The following is a 20,299-nucleotide window of genomic DNA, read 5'->3' on the forward strand; positions in this document are numbered from 1 at the left end:
CATTTTTGTTCCTGCGCGGCCATCTTTTGGTGTGTCGCGCCCATTTCGTTTTGCGCTGCGGCCATTTTGTTCTACGCCGCGTTCCTTAGTTTTTAGCACATCGTTTTCTTTTGTAACACTTTTGTTACACTTGAGTTTGTACTTAACCAAAAATACAGCTGCGTGTGGGCAGTCGTAAGGACTCCGCTTCATTAGCGCACACCCACAGGACTATCCGTACTGGAGTTCTTCTCCTTTTCCTTTCTACATGCGCGGTGGCCATAGGCCCTACCGCAGCTCTACATATCGTTTCTCCTTTAGAGCTGCAAGTTTATTGGCTACCGTGTCGTTTCTTGCCGCGCGGGAAACATTTTCGCGTCCTATGCGCAGAGGCCATTAGAAATCTCGTACATCACTTGTAAAAGGCTCCGTCCTGTTGATTGCTTTGATCTATGGTTAATGCGTGCCGGTTATTTCAAGCTTCAAAACGAATCGTTTTGTATCTCATTGATTACGTTCGACGGATTGACCAATATATAATAAGGAAGACGATATGAGTCGCAGAAAAAGAGCGAAGGTATGTATTTTAATCTTTCTAGTCTGTCGTTCAAGTTCTTTCATGGTAATGGTCTCTTTGTTATTCTTAATAATATTTACGGTCACGTATGCCAACATCGATTGTTAGAATAAAATTGCGTTGTCTTTTCTGATTTGAGCTGCTTTCCTTTGTAACACTATGTTTCTTAGTTATACGCTGAGGTTTCATTTCTTTGGCCACGAATGGCAAAGTGAGGTTACATTTTGATCTAGTAATCCATTTTTATTTGTCCGCTTTTAATTATACGTCATGTTGCTTATTTCTATCTAGGAAGATTTTTTATTTCTATGTGAGGCATTTATTGGCAGTTTCTACAGGAAATGATATTTGTTTGGTCAGGTGGAATACAGGGAAATGGAGGAAAAATACAGTCAATTGGACGAAGATACTTCAGATACAGAAAAATCAAAACCTGGTCTAGCAACTCCAGAAAAGAAAGTTCCTCCCACAGATGGGAGGAAAGAATCCGAATCTACAACACCTGCTTCAGTGCCTTCTGCTTCGAAAACTGAAATTAAAGAAGATGATGATCAAGACAGTGATCACGAAGACACGCATGGTACTTTATTAGTTAATTCCTTCTATTAATCTCTCTATTGATCGTAAAATTATTAATATTTTTCCTTTACTCAGTAAAAGAACTATTGAATGGATTAGAAGGCGCAGCCTTTCAGAGTCGTCTTCCATTCGATAAATTGACATCCACCGAAGCTGCATGCTTCCCTGATATTTCTGGCGGACCACTACAAACGCAGAAAGTGTTCTTGCATATTAGAAATAGACTCGTAAGTGTTTGTATCGTAACCATGAAATTGTATCGCTCCTCTTTTAATATGATTATAATTTAGTTGCAAATCTGGTTGGAAAATCCAAAACAACAGTTGATCATCGAAAATGCATTACCTGCTATTGAACCACCTTATAACAGTGACCCAGTACTCGCTCGTAGAGTTCATGCTTTTTTAGAACGTCATGGCTTCATAAATTTTGGAGTCTTTAAACGTCTTAAGGTAATCTAACAAATGTAAAAATGCTCTATTTATTTTCTCTGTTATTTTGAAGTTTGACGACATGTCTATTTCATACACTCGGGTTTTAACATGACTCTTAGATCCATGTCTCTATTTTACATACAGACACATTGGAAATATTGAGAATTTATTTTTGCCCATTACAGCCGTTACCTACCAAAAAGTTGGGTAAAGTTATTGTGATAGGAGCTGGTATTGCCGGCTTGGCAGCAGCTCAACAAATGCAACAGTTCGGCTTGGAAGTAATTGTGTTCGAAGCTAGAGTAAGTATGGAATGTTATTTCTCAAATAATGTCACTATTCAGGGTTGGCCCAGGCCTGGAAAATCGAGGAAAGTCACTGAAATTTAAATTGGTTATGAAAAACGGTTATGGAAATGTTATTGAAAGATATAGAAGAGCTTGAAATTTTGAACTTTGCTCACAATTTCTTCAAAGTGCTTTTATTCCAAAGAGTATATATTTTTTAAATATTATATACATTTAACATTTATAGTCAAATACGTTCAAAAGTAGCGCACTTTACAAATAATTTCTGACGTTTTATTGTATATATAGGATCGCGTTGGTGGACGAATCGCCACATTTCGTAAGTCATCTTATATCGCGGATTTGGGAGCCATGGTGGTCACGGGATTAGGTGGGAATCCGGTGACGACTCTCAGCAAGCAAATTAATATGGAGCTTCATAAAATACGACAAAAGTGTCCATTGTACGAAAGTGACGGTCAAACGGTAAGAATAAGAGTGTCTTATTAGAGCGGCGGATTATTTGTCAGATTTGTTATCATTGATGCATAACAAAACTCGATATACTTTTCATCACAAATTGTAGATAATCTTTGTTAGTGCAAAATTATAGAATAACTTGATAATACGATAAAAATTAAGCATACGATGATTTTGCAGGTCCCAAAAGATAAAGATGAAATGGTCGAAAGAGAGTTCAATAGATTACTAGAAGCCACCTCTTATCTTTCACATCAGTTAGATTTCAATTACGTAGGCAGTACTGGATCCGGTGGACAAAGTGCTAACACACGTCCAGTATCTCTGGGACAAGCACTCGAGTGGGTGATACGTTTACAAGAACAAGGCGTAAAACAGCGCCAAGTAGCTCATCTCCGTTCTGTTCTCTCGTTGCAAGGACGATTGGTTACTAATCAGCATAGAGTATGTACACTTGACAAATATGTTTCTCTTCATCAAAACATTTTTTCCCCTTTTTCATCTAATATTTTCTACGATTGATTTTTATCGCAGATGATCTCTATTATGGACCGTTTGGTGGAATTAAATAAGCAGTATAAAGAAATGTCCGAGTGTAAGCCACAGAATCGAGATATAACGCAGGAATTTGTGCTCCGTTCCAAGTTGCGTGATCTCCATAATGCTTGCAAGGTACTTAACAAAAGACACGTTTTTGCTGTTAAGTTACGGACGAAATATGACACATACTCTTGTGCTTTAGGAATGGGATCAATTGTCAGATCAGCAAAAAGAAATCGAAGCGAAATTACAGGAATTAGAAGCTTCACCGCCCAGGTAATTATTTCGATTCTATATACTATATACTAAATTCATATATAAATCGATGAGACAAATATCTCTCTCTCTCTCTTTCTCTCTCTCTCTTTTTTCTTTTTTTTTTTAAAGCGACGTCTATTTATCATCCAAGGACCGGCAGATATTGGATTGGCACTTTGCAAATTTAGAGTTCGCTAATGCAACATCGCTATCAAACTTGAGCCTGAAGCACTGGGATCAGGACGACGACTTTGAGTTCACCGGAAGTCATCTGACCGGTAAGTACACTATGCCAACGTTTCGCAGATATTGCAGTTTACATCATCAGGACTTGGAGCTCTGACACTGAACCTTCTTGGATATTGGTTGTTCTTATATGTTCCTTTATCCCTGGACAGAGGGGTTGATTCCAATTTAACACATTGCATGCGGGAAACGCACTTCTACGTTTTTTGCAGTCTGTCACTAGAGCGCGGGTCGCGTAAAAATACGTATTTAGTAGATTTGTGCTGGAGAGCGGGTATCGTATAAATACGATGGGCATTGTAAGTGCGTAGGTTTTTTTTTTTTAAATAATCGCAGAGCATATATTTAGGTGTAAAATAAAAAAAGTTTCGTTGAGAAAAATGAAGTAGTTATCGATTTACTGCGATTTTACTGAATATTTCCGCGAAATTCACGAAAAAACGCCCACTACACGCGTAAGTCCGCGGCGAAATATACCCGCATGCAATGTGTTAAATTCGTTACACCACAGCTTCACCCGAGCCCATGAAAGGAATTCTTTCCCCGAACTGTGGGAATAAAGATCTAGTCTGATTTCCCTAAATAATTATGGATAATTATCGGTAAATGTGCCCAGAATATTGGTGGGCGACCACCTTTGATATCTCTGACCTTCACTCGTGTAATCTGAGTAACTTCCAGAGGGCTTTTAGATTGGCGATATCCAGAAAACTATGTTCTATTTAGGAAAATTCTCTCGTTTATAATTTTTTAACAAACAATGAGCGAAGATGGCTGAAACTTTTTGCATGTTACTCAGGAATATGTATTGTAACATCGGTAGCACTTCTTTGCAGTTGAAATGCAAAAAAAATTGCAATGTCGAATGTGCGTTTTATCCACCGTGTCCACGGGATATCATCTGTTCACATTATATCTACACGCATGGTCGTTATAAGAACGTAATATTCTCAGTGGAAATTCGACTATCTCTCTCCCCTCGCGGTTGATGCGCTATTAAAACTAGTTGATATCACTCCATCATAATATGGCTCAATCGCGTATGCTGCTACCGCAGTCAAGCGACTGGAAGTCGTTGCATCGATGTGAGATGAAACGTACGAGGAAGGAGAGCTCGCTCTTTCGGATCGAGCGTGGAACCGACATATGCGGCTGAAACGAGAGACGCGCGAAATATGCTCTCGTTTCGGAAGAATACCGTGGCGGTCAATTAAAGGGCAGGTGAGGCGAGAAGGGTTCGGCGGCCTCCATGACTGATCATGACGGTCTCGCTGCAGCAGGTCCTACCGTCGTCCCCCGCGATTAATGAGATGTAAACAATTTAACGCTAAATTAAGCGCAACAATAGATTCTGTTCATCCTTTTCCCCTCCTCTCTCTTCTGCCCTTTTCTTCCGTTTTTGCGGGAGAAGTCCCCTTGGCTGAGTTTCGGGCGAGCACCGGTCCACCCGATATAATCAGATGCCCGAGGTGGACTGTCTGCGGCGTGCTCTTTACGGACCATCAGCTCGTTCTCGGTTTCAAACGAGACCCGCCGCCAGTCGCGATTTTATCGGGAAACGCACTGAAAGTAAAACAATACTTTATGAGACGCTCCGTCACTTCATGGGTCCGACCTCCGACGACCATTGCACCGGTATCGCTCGGTATCTTATCTAAGGAAGGATCGTTTTTTCTCTCTTGTGTTAAGGAGCTCGAATTTTATGATCTATACGACAGCTCGGTGGCATCGGTCTTTCTGTAGGTTGCCATTCCAGAACTCGCTTAGGTAGTCTTGTCTCCTACCTCAGTTACATACGTCACCATACTATTTTAGTTGCATTTTTCCATATCTTTTATTATAGTTCTTTCTCATCTTTTCATTGTAGTTCTCACCTCATTCTTTCATTATAGTTCATTCTCATCTTGTTTGATTACTTCATTTCTAATTTTTCCTTGAAATACGTAGCGATCATTTCTATTGTTTCTACTCTTGCCTTATATTCTTCAGTCATGTTTCAACTCCATATAGTAGAATACTTTGAATCGTTGTCTCATCGATATTAAACTTTCTTCTTTTCGTTGCTGTTTCTGTTAAAAAATAATTCAATAAATTTATAGTCGAAAATATGATTTGTCGTGAATATGATTTTAGTACTATTGTAAGATCTGTTATATCTTTTGCCTAAATTCAAATAGCATTTAAATTTAGCTACAGTAGCAACGACATTATCTGTCCCGATCTCAGACATATTTTAGCTATTATGACTAATCCTTTCTCTAAGTGAAAATAGTAATCGATTATACACATCGACTTCGTTTAATCCGAGATTAAATATTACATTGTCCCTGTCTTTACTAAGCTATAGAGCGTAAGACCTTCTAATTGACCACGCGAGCGTGATGAGCTAATTTTCGGTCAAAACAATTCACATATTTCGCGCAAGAATCTAGCAATTTCTCGCGTTTTAATCGGCAACACACACTGTTTTGGAATTATAGAAGAAAAAGCGCGCATAGTAGCAAGTGGCGCATTATTCCTGTTCGACGAAAAACACAGCGACGTGATCGCGAAGCACTATTTTATCCTATCTCCGATTCGTAACTTCTCATTTCACGCACGTTCACGCTCCGAAACTGAACACTGCGAAACGTGCCGCTCTTTCTTCCCGCATTTTATGCGGTTATTGATCCGACCTATGCAGTCGAAGCTATTCCCGGGGAATATTCGGGCGCCGAAATTTATGGATGTATCTCGAGGAAGAAGCGGCCATCACGGTCACCTCGACCTCCGCCAGGCTCTTCGATCAGCCATATAACAGAGAGTTACCGAGCTTTGTTTGCCAGCGACAAGACCGTCGTCAATGTTTTCGGCTCCGACGGCACCGAACGAGGCAGGACTGGATGTGCGACGTCCGCGTGTACAGGACGTTTCGCTAAGTTTCGCGTGCTATAAATCGATCGCGATTTCATTATTCTTTCTGTCGCGACTTTTACATTTTTAGCGTGGTACTCGATAATTCAAATCACTTAAAGTCAGAATCCTATTTAATTCAAAATTCGCAAATAAGTGCCTTTGGGAAGGATATTGTGGGAAAATTGTTCGAATGTTCCGAGTCTAAATTTTGGCTTCATGTTAAATTTTTAATTCTATAATACACTTGGAGGCTAGGATAACAAAATAAACTCACAATTTAGATTCTAATAATAAAATATACTTCTGCTTTGATCCTGAAAGTTCTGTCGTTTTACTGTGAAAATAGATTGTTCGAATGGAAATTAAATCTGATAGAATTGAAGGCTCATGAAAGAAGTTAATAAATGTCAAAGTAGGTTTTTGTTAGTCTACAAGTCATTTAGGTAGGCGAAAATTACCTTTAAACTGGGAATAGTCGTCTAAAGTTATTTCAGACCCCAGTGATCAGAAAAAGAAGCTCACATTGCAGTAAGTTTTTTTACTGATTTGGAAATCAATATCTATCTTTCATTTGGACAGACCTAATTTGTGCAACAAGAATTGGCTCGACTTATTCACAGTATGAGCCGGTAGAAACTCGTTAGGATATAAAACGACCCCAGGTAATCGTTTGCGTAAAAAAGAAAGATAACTATTGCCGGGTTAAAATGGTTGATCCATAGGATGCCGGATTTTCAATGATGATATTAATTTTCCGTTGATCGCAATATTCAATAGATACACGTTCAGGTTACAACGTATTATTATACAATCGCAAAGTCAAATTTGTCCTTGTTTTTTTTCTTTTATTCCCTTTGTTCTTCACTGTTTTTTATATATTTTACTGTCTGGTCTGTTAGCGAAATGTTGACAATGAAAGAAGAATTGTTTCAAGAAGCAGAGGAAAATAAAAGAAAAATTGGTGTATCTGTGAGATACATTGGGATCATTCATAGGTGAAAAATATTGCAGTTGACAGGGTTAGGAAGGTTAGGTTTAGTGATTCATCAAAGGAATCACTCGTAAACTTAGTATCATAATAGTTTTTCATCAAAATCTTATTTTTAATTTAGCAAGTAACATCCAAATTTTGACTTGATGGGGCAAAAATCTTCTAATTTTTAATCCGTCGCGTTACTCTACGATACATCGTGCATTCAAAAACTCTTTCGCTAATTCGGAGACGAAGTTCGAAGTCTTCGCGAAACACCCTGTACTGCTCGTCGCTGCGAGTATGAAGGAGGGCGAGAGCGCAGCAGAGGTAGGATCGGGACCATTTACGACGTATCGAAGACTTCTATACGCCGTTCGTTGACTCCGACCGTCGCATTCCACTGCGTCCGTGTGTCGCTACCAAAATTATATTGTCGTAAAGCTGACTTCACGCACGCCCCGATCGCGCGTCCTCCTCCGCCGTTGTTACGGGGTTTACACGCGGTAACATTCGCGCGCGTGATCCCGTCGGCCGTGCCAGGATGTCCTTCGCCAGGATCTTTTGGCGCATTCTCCCCTGCTTTCCCACCACCTCGCCTCGCGCGTAATATCCTCGCTCGATATGCCGTACGCGCGCCGTTAACGCGAGTATATTTTTAAATTAATCGGGACACGATAAAGGAGATTATTTAGCTGTAATATGGCGATGACGCTCCTCGAGGCGCGAACTGGACCCCGCCGAACCGGGTATCGAAATTCCCCCGGAGCGCTAATTGACGCGAGGATAGCTCGACGTGCCCTTATCAAGCTCTGCGATAAGGAGGAAGAAGGAGGGAGGGAATAAAAGGAAAGGAAAGGGAGATAAAACGAGAGGAGAATCTATTTGGTCAAATTGTCACTCGATTCTAATATTGACAGTTGTACGTGGTGACACGCAGCAAGTCGCAGCGTATAACCAATCGACATTGTGGAAAGAGCCTTCGTCCCATGTTTGGGATAAGAATGGGATTTCGTAATAATTGTAGAAGGATAACCTATTTTGAAACAACCTTGGATTCTCTAATTGCAATTTATATGAGCAAATCTGAGAAAATTTATATACGGGACGTTATATAATATTTATCGCCTGAGATAAATATTTTCTCATAATAAAGACATTAGAAATAGAAATAACGCGCAACCCAGACGTCGAAAATGCACGTATCATTATGGGACACTTTCTTACTCTTCTTATGTTTCCTTGTGCGTATATTTATCTATAATCAGATTTAAAATACATCTGATCAAACTAATATAAATTTTGGTTTCTGTATATTTTGGTCGCGCAATATAAGTCATGCATTAGTTTGCTTGATATTATTCGATATAAATATTCTCTGTGTACACGAATCTATCATTAAAACAGACCGCTGTCGCGCATCGTACAACATCACTCGTTCGGTTCAATTCAGCACGCGCGCGCTATAATGGACGCGTTATACTTGCTAACAGGTGCGCGTTTTGTGCCCTCTTTGTAATCGAGCTCTCTCTCTTCCCCCTCCCGTAACTATCGTTTGCCGTACGAAATGTTATTGTCTCCCCGCGGTTTTTGTACATATTGCATGGTTGGGTCACCACCAGGCAGGTCGCACGATGATCGTCAGTCGAAACATCCGCACGTGTGAAGGTACCGGAAGCGGAGGAGCCACATTAACGAATAGTTAAACTTGATTCTCCGATCGGGCCGGCGAAGCTTCGCCGCGTGGATCCGCTCATCTCGCATGATGATTCGAGATTATATCGTTGTTCTTCCTTTTTCGACGTCAATACCGCACTTTCGTTCGTTCCCTCGGGGGGAGGCCCTCTCGTTGCACACCGCGGTCTTTGTTGGGCACTGCTCGAGGTATGACAATGCACCACCGCCATCGGTTACGTCGAAATTTCTTCCCTCCGTGATAGGACCATTGTGCAGAAAGGTTGATATTAACCAGGTACGCCGGCTCTCGAGAGACTCTCATTATGTATGCGCCATCGAAATTGCATCGTTACAATCTTGAATATGCATTCTCCCACCGCGAAATATCCTTTTCCCTCCTCTTCTGCGCGTTCTTTTCGCTAACACACTCTAGATCGGATTTGTTCCGATCGAATGACAAATGTCGGATTGCCACCAACTTGCGAATACCGTCGCCAAGTTAAGATCACAGGAGCTATGATATGCGTAAGACGAAGTTCATTCCGAAAGAAAGTACACGACCCGAAGTCGATCCTTTCATTGCACGAGTTTCATCGAATTTGGAGATGTACAAACTTCCATAATGAGTGATCGGAGATAAAGCTTATCCGCTGTTTTCCGCGAGTTATTCATCTCTCTCTCTCTCTCTCTCTCTCTTTCTCCAATTATTGACCGCGATCTACTGCTTTATTCTAGTGATCGGATGAACCCTACAAACTCTTGTGATGCCTTTTTTTTTCGTGCTTTTAATATGTCTTTGTACATTGATAGAAGAAGTAGGTATTAACATTTCGTGAATATTTGCCAACAAAATAATGAATTTCACTTAAAAAACGCTACGAACTTTTGTTCTAACCTAATACTTGATAATTATTACCAAGTATTCCGAAATCTCTAACTAAATGCATTTATTAAGTATTACCAGTCTCTTTTTTCAATGTGGTGTAACTGAATTGTCTGAAGACCAGACGAAAATTTTGTTTGTAGATGCAGAAAGATTTTCATATGAGACTTTTATTTAGTCAATTGCAAACTTATATTTACGTAAGCTCTGTAAGTTACTAATGAGAGATACAAGGTTTTATAATAAGAACTTTACCGCGGCTGTTGTAGTAATAAATTATTATTTTGTAGAGGATATAAGTATTTAATATGTAATAACGCACCTGCCGGCCAAACGTACGCGGTAAGTCAACCTTGAATCAATTCTGAGTTTCAATTATTTTCTTGTATACTGTTAACCCCCTTCCCAAATATTAATGAATGTATCATATATTGATTCCGTTTGCCATTTTGTTGTGAATCATTTCTCGAGTTTTCAACTGGCCCCTGTTTGCTCGTAGGAAACTGAGATTTTTTCCGTCCAGGAGATTACGGGACTCTCGTGAAAAAGTGCCGATACTCCGAGCGCTGTCCCGGCAATTTCAGAACTTGTCCTCTCGCTGTCGCCGCGATCGTGTTTCCACGTAGTTTCGTGAAACGATGACGCGCGGGAGGGCACGAGTCTTCCCTCGTCGTCGGCGGGACGAAAACGTAGGCAGCTCTTGACATTAGGCCGAGAGAGAGCTGAGAACTGGAAGGCGGCGGGAGGCCGAGGAGGAGGTTAAGGGGGGCCCCGAGCGATAATTTACGAGGTATCGAAGACCTTGTACACTCCTACCCGCCAACAAGTCGGCCTCGCCCCGCGGAATCCAGTCTTGGCCTTAACGCACCGATACCTTTCCCATGACCACTTTCGGCCTATCCGTGCACGCACATGGTGGTACATACATCCATAAGAACCTCCTCTTGCCTCTGTTTCTTTCTCTCTTTTTCTCTCTCTCTCTCTCATGTTCTTTCTTTTTCCACGCCGGTGTCTTTACCATTTACAGCGGCCCTCGTGTCGGCAACGCGGTAGGGTACCTTGTCGATATAGTCTATCTCGGGGTACAGTCCTCCGCATGATCCACGTGATTTCTCTTCCCGACGGCGGCTATCGTCCGCCTAAGCGTCAACGAAACGATTGCTTAGCGCCAGGCCTGCCGGAGACAAATGGTCCACTGGCACATATCGGCATTAGGTCAGAACGGGTGTGTAACGGCTTCCGTCGCGAGGAGTCCACTTTGTCGTCGTGGCCGTCGTCCCATCGTCGATATTACCAACAAGACCCCCTCTTATGGCGAATACACCGGTTCAGTTGGCTTTTTTTCTATAATAGGTCGACTTTTAGTCTTTCGCTCTAAATAACAAGGGACATTACTTGCGCTGTAAAGTAGTAACGTTTAAATTTCAGGAATTACAATACATCGTGATTGTGCTGGAAACGATTTTTGCTAGGAATTACACGCAATTTAGCGCTTGCAACGATATTAGCTGTTTTAAGGATACATTTTAGCTGCTAGATTTTAACTCCTATGACTAATTCTTTCTCCGAGTGCAGTTTTTAAGACGCGCATCGATCCGGTATTGTGAGGATGACCGAATTAATTTCACGCCTTTATCTCCAAAGAACGACGATCTGAAGTCTCGAACGCCGGGATCAAACGTTACGAAGCGATCTGGATCAGTGATTAATGTCGACGGTTTGTCAAGCGCCTTTCCCCCGCACTATCGCCATCGATAGTTGAATTCCACAACTCGGTGGACACGCGCTATTCTTCACCTCGGCTTCATTTGCATACCGAGCGTATTACTCCGGTCTGTCTCCTACCTGACGACAGCGTCCGTATCGCTGAAAACGTGAAGATGACTAACATGAATGATCAACGTCGTCGCAGTATTAGTGCTTGCGATACGATATTGAAATTAGCAGCCGATTTTCCCTCCCCCTCCGGAAAGAGTATATCCGTGTTATATTAATGTTTCCAGTTCGTTACGGGCCGCTTTCACAGGTTAAGCGAAGTGACGCGTCGGAGAAATACCGGTTCAGCGCGCGTTATCGTCGATCAACGTGGAGCCCCGATTTTAGATGCAACATTGTACGGCTGCGTGAAATATTCCGGTTCCCAGTTAGATTGTAATTACGTCGTCTATGGAGCGATACATCACGACATGAACGGTAGATGGGCGTCCTACATGGACGACGACGGACGAAGGCTTCCTCGGAGACCGAGTGCTCGCTCGTTCGCGTGCGCGGATGATATCGTAAAGCATTCCTAGAGATCCGACTAATTGTTGATTTCGGATGCGAAATTATACGTCTTCGCACAAATATTCAAGCCGCCGGGCTCGAAGATAAATGTTTGATGAGAAACGGGGAAAAATGCCGTGCACCGTTCTTAAGGAATTATCTTCGATGCTCGATAAAGCGATCCAGCGAAAGAGAGAGGATAGGGAGTGAGACGACTTGCAACGCTCGTCGATACCGCGAGCATCTTGAAAATTTCTCCTCACTCTACTATTTCAGTCGCCGATAATACCAATTTTCCAACAATGGATTATAAATTTCAAAGATTGCACTGCGCGCTATTGGGGTCGCGATAAAACTGTTCCTAAACTCGTACCGGCTTTATTTATCGTCGGAGGACGAGGAGAAGGGCTATCAATAATCACAGTTGTTGACACGAGGGTGGTAATACGAAAGTACAACACCGCGATATCATCGGACAATGCAGTATTCGCGCGTTTTCTTTTTTTTTTCTCCCGAAATCGAGAGAAACGATTTTATTAATGAGTCGTCGGTAAGCGCGACGACGACGAGAAGATGTCACTAATCATATTTCGCATGCTGTAATACCGCTTAGGGAAATTTTACGGCCGTGGCGCGATGTAAATACTAACGCGTAACGTCTGTGAAAACAGCCTAATCTTAATAAGGATCGCGAAATTTATTATACCGTCCGCGTTCCGGCATATCTTAGCGATGTAAAAGATAGACAATATGATGAATTGCGAGTACCGTAATAGGGAGGATGACAAATTGCCGTTAGTCGCGAGTAACACGCGCAATTTTTGAGCATCTTCGCCTCCGTCCGGCCTCCTTCTCGTCGAAGGACACGAAAAATTTCGTTTCGTTTAAGTTTTCAGTTGGCGATGACGTACACATATGTACGTTTATTTAGGAACATGCGGATTAATCGCTTTTGCTCGCCCATTCGTCCGGGTCTATAACGTCGAGAGAGAGAGAAAGAGAGAGAGAGAGAGAGAGCGGATGCGCTCGCGGAGATAACAAAACTATGGAGTACACGCGCGCTTCGCGCCAAGAACGACGGTTCTTATGCACCATCACCATTTCTTGCAAGGTTTGCGTCGGCATAGTGGATTTCCTTGACGCGGGGCGTTAAGTCCCGGATAGATGTACTATAACGTCGTGGAAAGTAACTTAAGGGTCATGAAGTTGTCGAGCCGGCGAATTATTTCTCGCCGCGCTTTGTATAACTCGCCTCGCCAATCTGTCATCGGTTATACCTGTCTGCGCACTCGCGGCACGGGAATATTTATGCGTGTGATCTCCGAGGCGCGATGTAGCCGCGATATGCTGGGTTTACGTGTAAATTATTCATCTCGAATTCGATTTTCAGACAAACGCGTCGGCTTGTTAACCCTTGATTGCGCACTCAGCTCGAATGTATCGCGCCCGTCGCGTCTCTAATTCCCGATCGTTATTTAAATCATAGTTGCATAGACGTCGGATCATTATTAGCAGAATTTCGTACTGTTTTCTGTTACGATCGTCATTATTCGGACGGTCGATATAAACCAACAACTTCGAACTAGTGTAATAACAGATGTCAGATTAACCTTTGGAAGAGGTGTCGAAAGAGAGGATTCTTTGGTGAAATCTTATTATTGGACATAATTTTTTTTATTATTCTTCTGATACATCGCAAAAAGAATCGCTGTTCTATGGAAAATTTACAGAAAGTAAAGGTTTTGCTAGAAATGATGCTTCGTTCCAATGCGAGCGAAAATTTCAATATCTTCGTTAATTATATCTCTTTGGATTCTGAGGAAACGTTTCATTCAGCGATATGTCTCCGTTCGTGGAATATTCATTTTTAACGAATGTGAAGAGATTCGGTTGACTTTACGATCTTGAAACAAGATATTTTTATACTGAAAAATGTTGCCGTTCAATATTTACTTGATCCAAGCAAAATCATTAATACTCCTTCGTAAATATTTATTAGAAGAGGAAACATAATCGATTATACGTTGTACACAACATGATATTTTCTTCGTATAAGACATTTATTTGTATGTGTTGAAACAATTACAACAAGTATTAAATTTATAATACTAACAATATCAGAATTTAATTTTAGAAAATATTCATTGGATAGAAAAATCGAAATTTATAAAGAAAATAAGATATTTATAATTTATAATTATAAGATATAATTCCAATAAATATTTTCCTAAATTTAGAACCATCTTACACTTACATTTAGTAATTCGTTTACAAATTAAAGTATTGAACTGCGTTCAAGTAATTATTTACAAGTTATTAAAATATATTTAAATTGATGAGAATGTTACTCGATTTTACAGGATGAAATCGATTATTACATTTACTTGATTTTTTTTCTATGTATTAACAATAGCGATTCTTCTATATTTACACGCAAAGCGAAAATTATTCTTTACTTTTCGATTGTATATAATTAATAATAATTACTTAACCATGTGGGTTAGAGGTAATAACTAATTAGGTAGCAATTAGAATAAATTAGAGCAGATGAGAAAGTGAAAGACCGATAATAAACTGCCAACAAAGAGGAACTTTTCGGAACGTTCACACGCCTTTCGGCCCCGCCGCGTGAAAATTTAATCAATCTATAATGACTAAGACGCACGTGGCGCGTAGAGAAACTTCCAAGTCCCAGTTACGATCAATCTTCTGATAATAACGCGCAGGCGATTAGAAACATCGTAACCGTCAAGTGTTCGGCCATAACGCGCCGACTCACCGGTAACGTGCTGATGTAGAAGCGGGTTAAGCGATAGAGACAATTTAACTCGCTGGAACTCGCGTATCGGTCAAGTCGACACGAATTAGGAGTTGTCATTTCACGTAGTCGTTTCATTCGCTGTTCTGACTCGTATCCGGTCATAGTCATAAACTTGACCCGATTATTTCGAACGGCAAAAATACAGTCGATGCAGAGGAGAGAGAGAGAGAGAGAGAGATTTCATTTGAACTACGGGAACCGCGTGTGCAACTCGGATTGGCGTATCTCACGAATTTACGGCAGCTTTATTTGTGCCACTCGCTGAGGCATTGCCATCGAATCATGCGGTTGTCGTACATTCGACGCACACACGTCGAATGTGCGGTCGATGCACATATCGAGCGCAAGTACAACAATTTTTAACTATGCAAACGGGCTTTTTCACGCAACTGTACAACCGAAGAGAGACAAGAGACCGGTAAGAGCCAACTGCGGCTGTCAAAATAGCATCAAAATTTTGACTCAAGTTATTAATATTTACGTCGTTTATCACGGAGATTGTTGAGTGTGCGCGGGAGAGATCGATTAACAGATGAAACGTTGCTTCGGATGTCAGATTCATTGATACATCATGGATCTATCGGCGGTCGGTAGTCATAATCGCTGAATGATGGGCATGCTTCGTGTTTCCGGATAATAAGCTTACACACTGCCTCTGCCAACGACGATGCATTTTTCAAATTAATGCCCCGCAATCTTTCTTGACAATCGCTCGAAAAGGGGATTACGTGACGGGATGACCGAGGATGATTAAACGAGGTCCTACGTGACGGAGAGAAGAATGACGGTGACCATTATATGTTAATGTTCGGCCACACGCCATACGACGATTATACAGCCTTTCAGCCCCGTGTTCGCTGGGGAAAAAAGGAAATCTTATTCTATCGATTTGACATAACTTTTCGGCGGTTGTGCGAACAATACTCTCTTTTTCTTCGCTCGCATTCGCAATGCTTGTGATACCAGCAACAAGAGATCCGGTTTCGTATTGTAATACTTTGAGGTAAAATGTAACTCATATCTGGCCGCACTCGATAAATATTTCAATTGGCGGATAAAGACGCAATCTGACGTTCTCGTAATTAACAAACGCATCGCGTTTTCCAATTAGTCACAATGTCGTGAACATGGATATTCCGAATTGTAAAGGTATAGAAATATTCTTCGAAATTGTTCTCACTGGAGCAAGCTCACTCGATATTTAGGGGAAGGTGCTACACCTCGACTTACTTATTTTGCCTTGGACTATGAATGCCGTCTTAAATTTCGGGTATCTCCTTACTTTCTCAGCGTCCGTTAAAATCAGAAATATAATAAATAATTTCATGCACCTGGAAACACATGATGTATCCCTGCCCGTGTTCCGTCGTCTTACGATACATCCTGTGCTCTGATTTCCTGATCCACCGTCTTACTCTCGGCTACTCCATCGTGGCACTGACATCGGCTCTGACACTCGCGAAGATATGGATTCAGTTGGAGAAACGAGCGTTAAATAACGAGAGGCCGGTCAGAGTCGGTTAAATGTCGAAAAACAAATAGTTAATTTTAAACTAGATAATTATGATAACATTATAATTAATAAACATTACTATACATATGTGTGCGCGTAAATATAAAAATTGTGACAGCCTCGAATGTCTAAAATGTTTTGAAAGCGTTGATTATTGTGATCTCTCAGCCATCGAATGTCGTTTATCGGCAAGAGTTAACGTCGATTGAGGGGCGGTTGAAAAAGCGATGATATTGTCCATTGTTTTGATACTCATGCGTCGTATATCTTTCCGCGATCGAATCATGTTTCGAACCGACGAGCGACGTACATATTACAACGTGTATCGAAAAGTTAGCTATCACCGATTTTCCAAACATTTAAACGGGCTGTTGCATCTACATCACTTTATGTGGCACGTACCCATACGAATGTCAGTGCTATGAGAGAGTGTCCGGAGTGCTTCGGTGGAGCGGCTCGGAGGATACTGGGTCGGAAAGGACGGAGGAAACAGGACGTGCGAGCGGTGATACATCATGTATTTTTAAGTGGCTCCAAAATCATTTATTATGCAAGACATCCAATTTTAACGGGCCTTTAATTCACAGAAAATAAGGAGATACTCCAAATTGAAATTTCGATCGGTATATTCAGAGTCTGTCATCATTTGCTAAATATTTATACAGACGAATAATTCTAATTTATGAATTTTGCACTTGTCAACGTGTATGTGTACTGCTACTATTATTATGAATAACCGAATAACATTACATGAATACGAAGTTGTCATTAAATATGCTCTTAATTAGGGATCGCATATAATTTATAGCTATGAATAACGGCCTTAGGGAGTTCAACGTAAATCTTTGTGAATGCTGATTTGTATGTTTAAGAATGTTTTTTGAATCGTGAATTTTTCAACGTCTCTTTTTTCTTTTTTTTGTCTTTTTCACTTCTATTTAGTCTTGTCATCGCAACGAATATAAATCGAAATCTTTATGCATAGCACAACATTATTAGAACACGCACAACTATCTTTGTCCTTACTTTTTCCTCACTTATCTCGAATCTCAAATCTTATTAAAATTTCCAATTCTAATAAAAAACTAAAAGGACTGCAAATATAAAGACCGTTTATTATGTTATTTATCCATATAAAGTATTTAATAATTTTTCATTTCGCGTATTTTATCTAACTTTATATAACTGAGTAAGTTACGCAATTAATACATACATTGCTTGTTGAAATTAAGGAAACATTAGATGCAGGCAGAATATCGAGATAATTGAATATTAAATAATTCTCAAGCAAGTTTCTGAGATTCAACATAGAAGGAGAAGGTAGTATGTAATCATTGATAGCATCGAAGCAAGTCGATAACACGTACGATGTTTATCTCGAGATAAATATTGGTCTCCTACGTTGGTCCTTCAAATTCGAAATTTCGTCTCGGATTATACACACTTTGACGAGAACTTAAGCAATTCAGACGTATTCGTAAACTCGTATCAAATTTCGGCCAAATTGGCTATGAATTTCATTAAAGCGTCAAGACGATCATTGATAATCTGATGTTGAAACTATGTCTTGTTTATTTATACATGTTTCGAAAATTACGCGTAAATTATCGGCAAAGAGAGAGAGAGCGAACGAGAGTAAGAAATATAGTTAACGGAAAGCCAATTAAATTTCGTAATTTAATGAAGGCGAGGCAGGGAAATTGCATTTATTTGTTGTATCATTAGTTACATGATCTCTAGTTGAAGTCTCGAGTGATCGATAGGAATCAGCGTGGCATTCAACACGATCCGTTCTGATATCCGGTGTGAAATTGCGAGAATGAGTTTCCGCTGGCGGTACACATTGCTAAGACAGCACTCGACCCGTTAAATGCGATTCCGAGCCAATGATTATACAGATCGCTTAGCTGAGGACGATTTGCCAGATGGATCGTCCTGAAATCGCCACCTGGTCACCAGACGCCTCCAATCTGCCGGTCCTCTCTCTCTCGTTTTGCCCCCCCCCCCCCNCCGATGGTCGTTAAACCGGCGATAGAAAAGTTTCGGACGTATATCGTTGGCGGTAATTAACGATCGGCTCCGTAATATCTCCTGAACGTGAAACATTATCCGCTGAAAAACCGATCTTTATCTCGGTGATGGATTTGAAGTACGGCGGTTTCGAGGGAGCTATAAACCGGGAGCGCGCGATGCACGGAATTCCGAACAGTTGTCGCTCTCTTCGTGGCTTCGTTTTATAGGCGAGCCGGATTTCGAGATAGCCGAGAGGCCAGAATTTCCGAATGTCGGCAAGAGGGAATATATACATATGTATGTACGTACGCGTGTATATACCAAAAGTTCAGTGATATTAAGTTAAGCGAACGATCCTACGAATTACATGTCGACGATATACTCGAAGGCTATTCGGCCGTATATTTCACGGATACTTTGGTAAAGATTCGATCTTGTTTGCCTCTTGTTAGAAGTATCATTACTTGAATGACCGTCTCTTTCTAATTCACTTCCTTTTTTCCGAGCAATTAGTAGCTCGCGTCAGTAGTTGTAGCAAGTTGCGGATATATTTTTCGTCAATCTTCTGTTAGAGAGTAAGAGGGAGCAAGAGGTATCCTGCATCGATCTCGGGTCTCGTCGTGTGCTATATCTGCATTTATAGCACAGTTGACCGCAGGTTTTAGCAATGCAAAGGCCGGCCATAAAATCTACAAAGTAACCTGCCCGTTCGTTCTGTCCTTTTCTATCAATTATCATTTGCGCAACGCGTGACGGTGTACCGTTAAGAATAATGTTAACGATCCCGCGGGAGTACCCATTCAAAGTGAAACTCTATCTGTCGATAGGTTAACTGCCCGACACTCTCGCCGGCAGAAAGCCGGCTCGAAGAAGAAGCGCACACCGTGTCGCTTCCTGGCTCATACGATGCAATTCTTATTAGGTGCGATCTCTCGCGCCGATGCGCGCCGCGGTAACGAAAGACGTTTGCGTACGGTACGAGCGAGCGTTAGCGATAAATTTTAAGGGCGTACTCGGGAATCTTGGATTTCGGTAGGGCACATATTGGGTTTCCGCGGTAATTCAATCGGCTCTGGAAAATCCCAAACGCGTCCTCTCTCTGCGCGCTGAGCGGCCGTAAAGAGAAGCTAATAAAGCGAATAATGTCCGGAATGAATGTCCTCGTGGCAATGAAACGAAGTGACGGTAAACGCGCGCGACGAAATAGACGTTCATATAAAATTCGCAAAGGCTCGGGTAATTCCGATAAGCGCGCAAAAGGAAAATTCCATTTGTTGGGATTACTGGCCAGACGCACTTTTCTGCCGTTCCTTGAATCTTTAACCGCGATGTTAAATAATTTCGGTGACGCCGAAGTAAATGTCGGTCGTGCGACAAGCCTCTCTTGATTAGCGTGCAGTTTTCGTGTGTCCTACTATATATTCGACGTTTAGTCGAGCCAATTTGAACGGGACTATATTGCCGAATATGTTGAGTTCTGTTACAATCGTCGACACTATCATTTTGTCGCACCTCAGTTCAATTAAGTGTAAAACATAACACGCTTAAAAAAGCAACTGGACAGCTAATAAAGAATCAACGAAATGAAGTGAAAGATGCGTTGATGACTTAAAAGTGACATCTGCAAAAATAGTCATTTTCTGTCTATTAGTTTCCTACGAACTTGGAATTTTCTCTATAGCCGAATCACAATTTTCGCCCTAAATTAAACTTTTCTTCTATAACACACTAAGATAGCAAAATAGGTTCAATTTTAGTGATATAATTTATTCCTACTTTAACCATGATGTATCAAACTCTCGTTTTTGCTAGCTTTTTAGCGCAAAGTATGTTCGAAGTAGCATTAAAATGAAATGTGTTGAAAGAGATAGTGGAACAGTTG

At 41.1% G+C, this 20,299-nt stretch overlaps 1 protein-coding gene across 2 annotated transcripts in view; it reads left to right on the forward strand.

The window, feature by feature from the left end:
* Positions 1-417: 417 nt before the first annotated feature.
* LOC106751689 (lysine-specific histone demethylase 1A) overlaps positions 418-20,299 on the forward strand; it is a 119,504-nt gene continuing 99,622 nt past the window's right edge. For both annotated transcript variants that reach the window (XM_014632697.1, XM_014632698.1), the window contains exons 1-10: positions 418-556; positions 917-1,136; positions 1,211-1,362; positions 1,426-1,587; positions 1,755-1,871; positions 2,166-2,342; positions 2,517-2,780; positions 2,871-3,008; positions 3,079-3,152; positions 3,264-3,412. In XM_014632697.1, the coding sequence (XP_014488183.1) occupies positions 533-556; positions 917-1,136; positions 1,211-1,362; positions 1,426-1,587; positions 1,755-1,871; positions 2,166-2,342; positions 2,517-2,780; positions 2,871-3,008; positions 3,079-3,152; positions 3,264-3,412 (1,477 nt within the window). In that variant the 5' untranslated portion in view covers positions 418-532. The remainder of the gene's footprint in view (positions 557-916; positions 1,137-1,210; positions 1,363-1,425; positions 1,588-1,754; positions 1,872-2,165; positions 2,343-2,516; positions 2,781-2,870; positions 3,009-3,078; positions 3,153-3,263; positions 3,413-20,299) is intronic.

Source organism: Dinoponera quadriceps, unplaced genomic scaffold (genome assembly GCF_001313825.1).
Source record: "Dinoponera quadriceps isolate SergipeBrazil2010 unplaced genomic scaffold, ASM131382v1 scaffold115, whole genome shotgun sequence".
NCBI classification, from domain to species: Eukaryota; Metazoa; Arthropoda; class Insecta; order Hymenoptera; family Formicidae; genus Dinoponera; species Dinoponera quadriceps.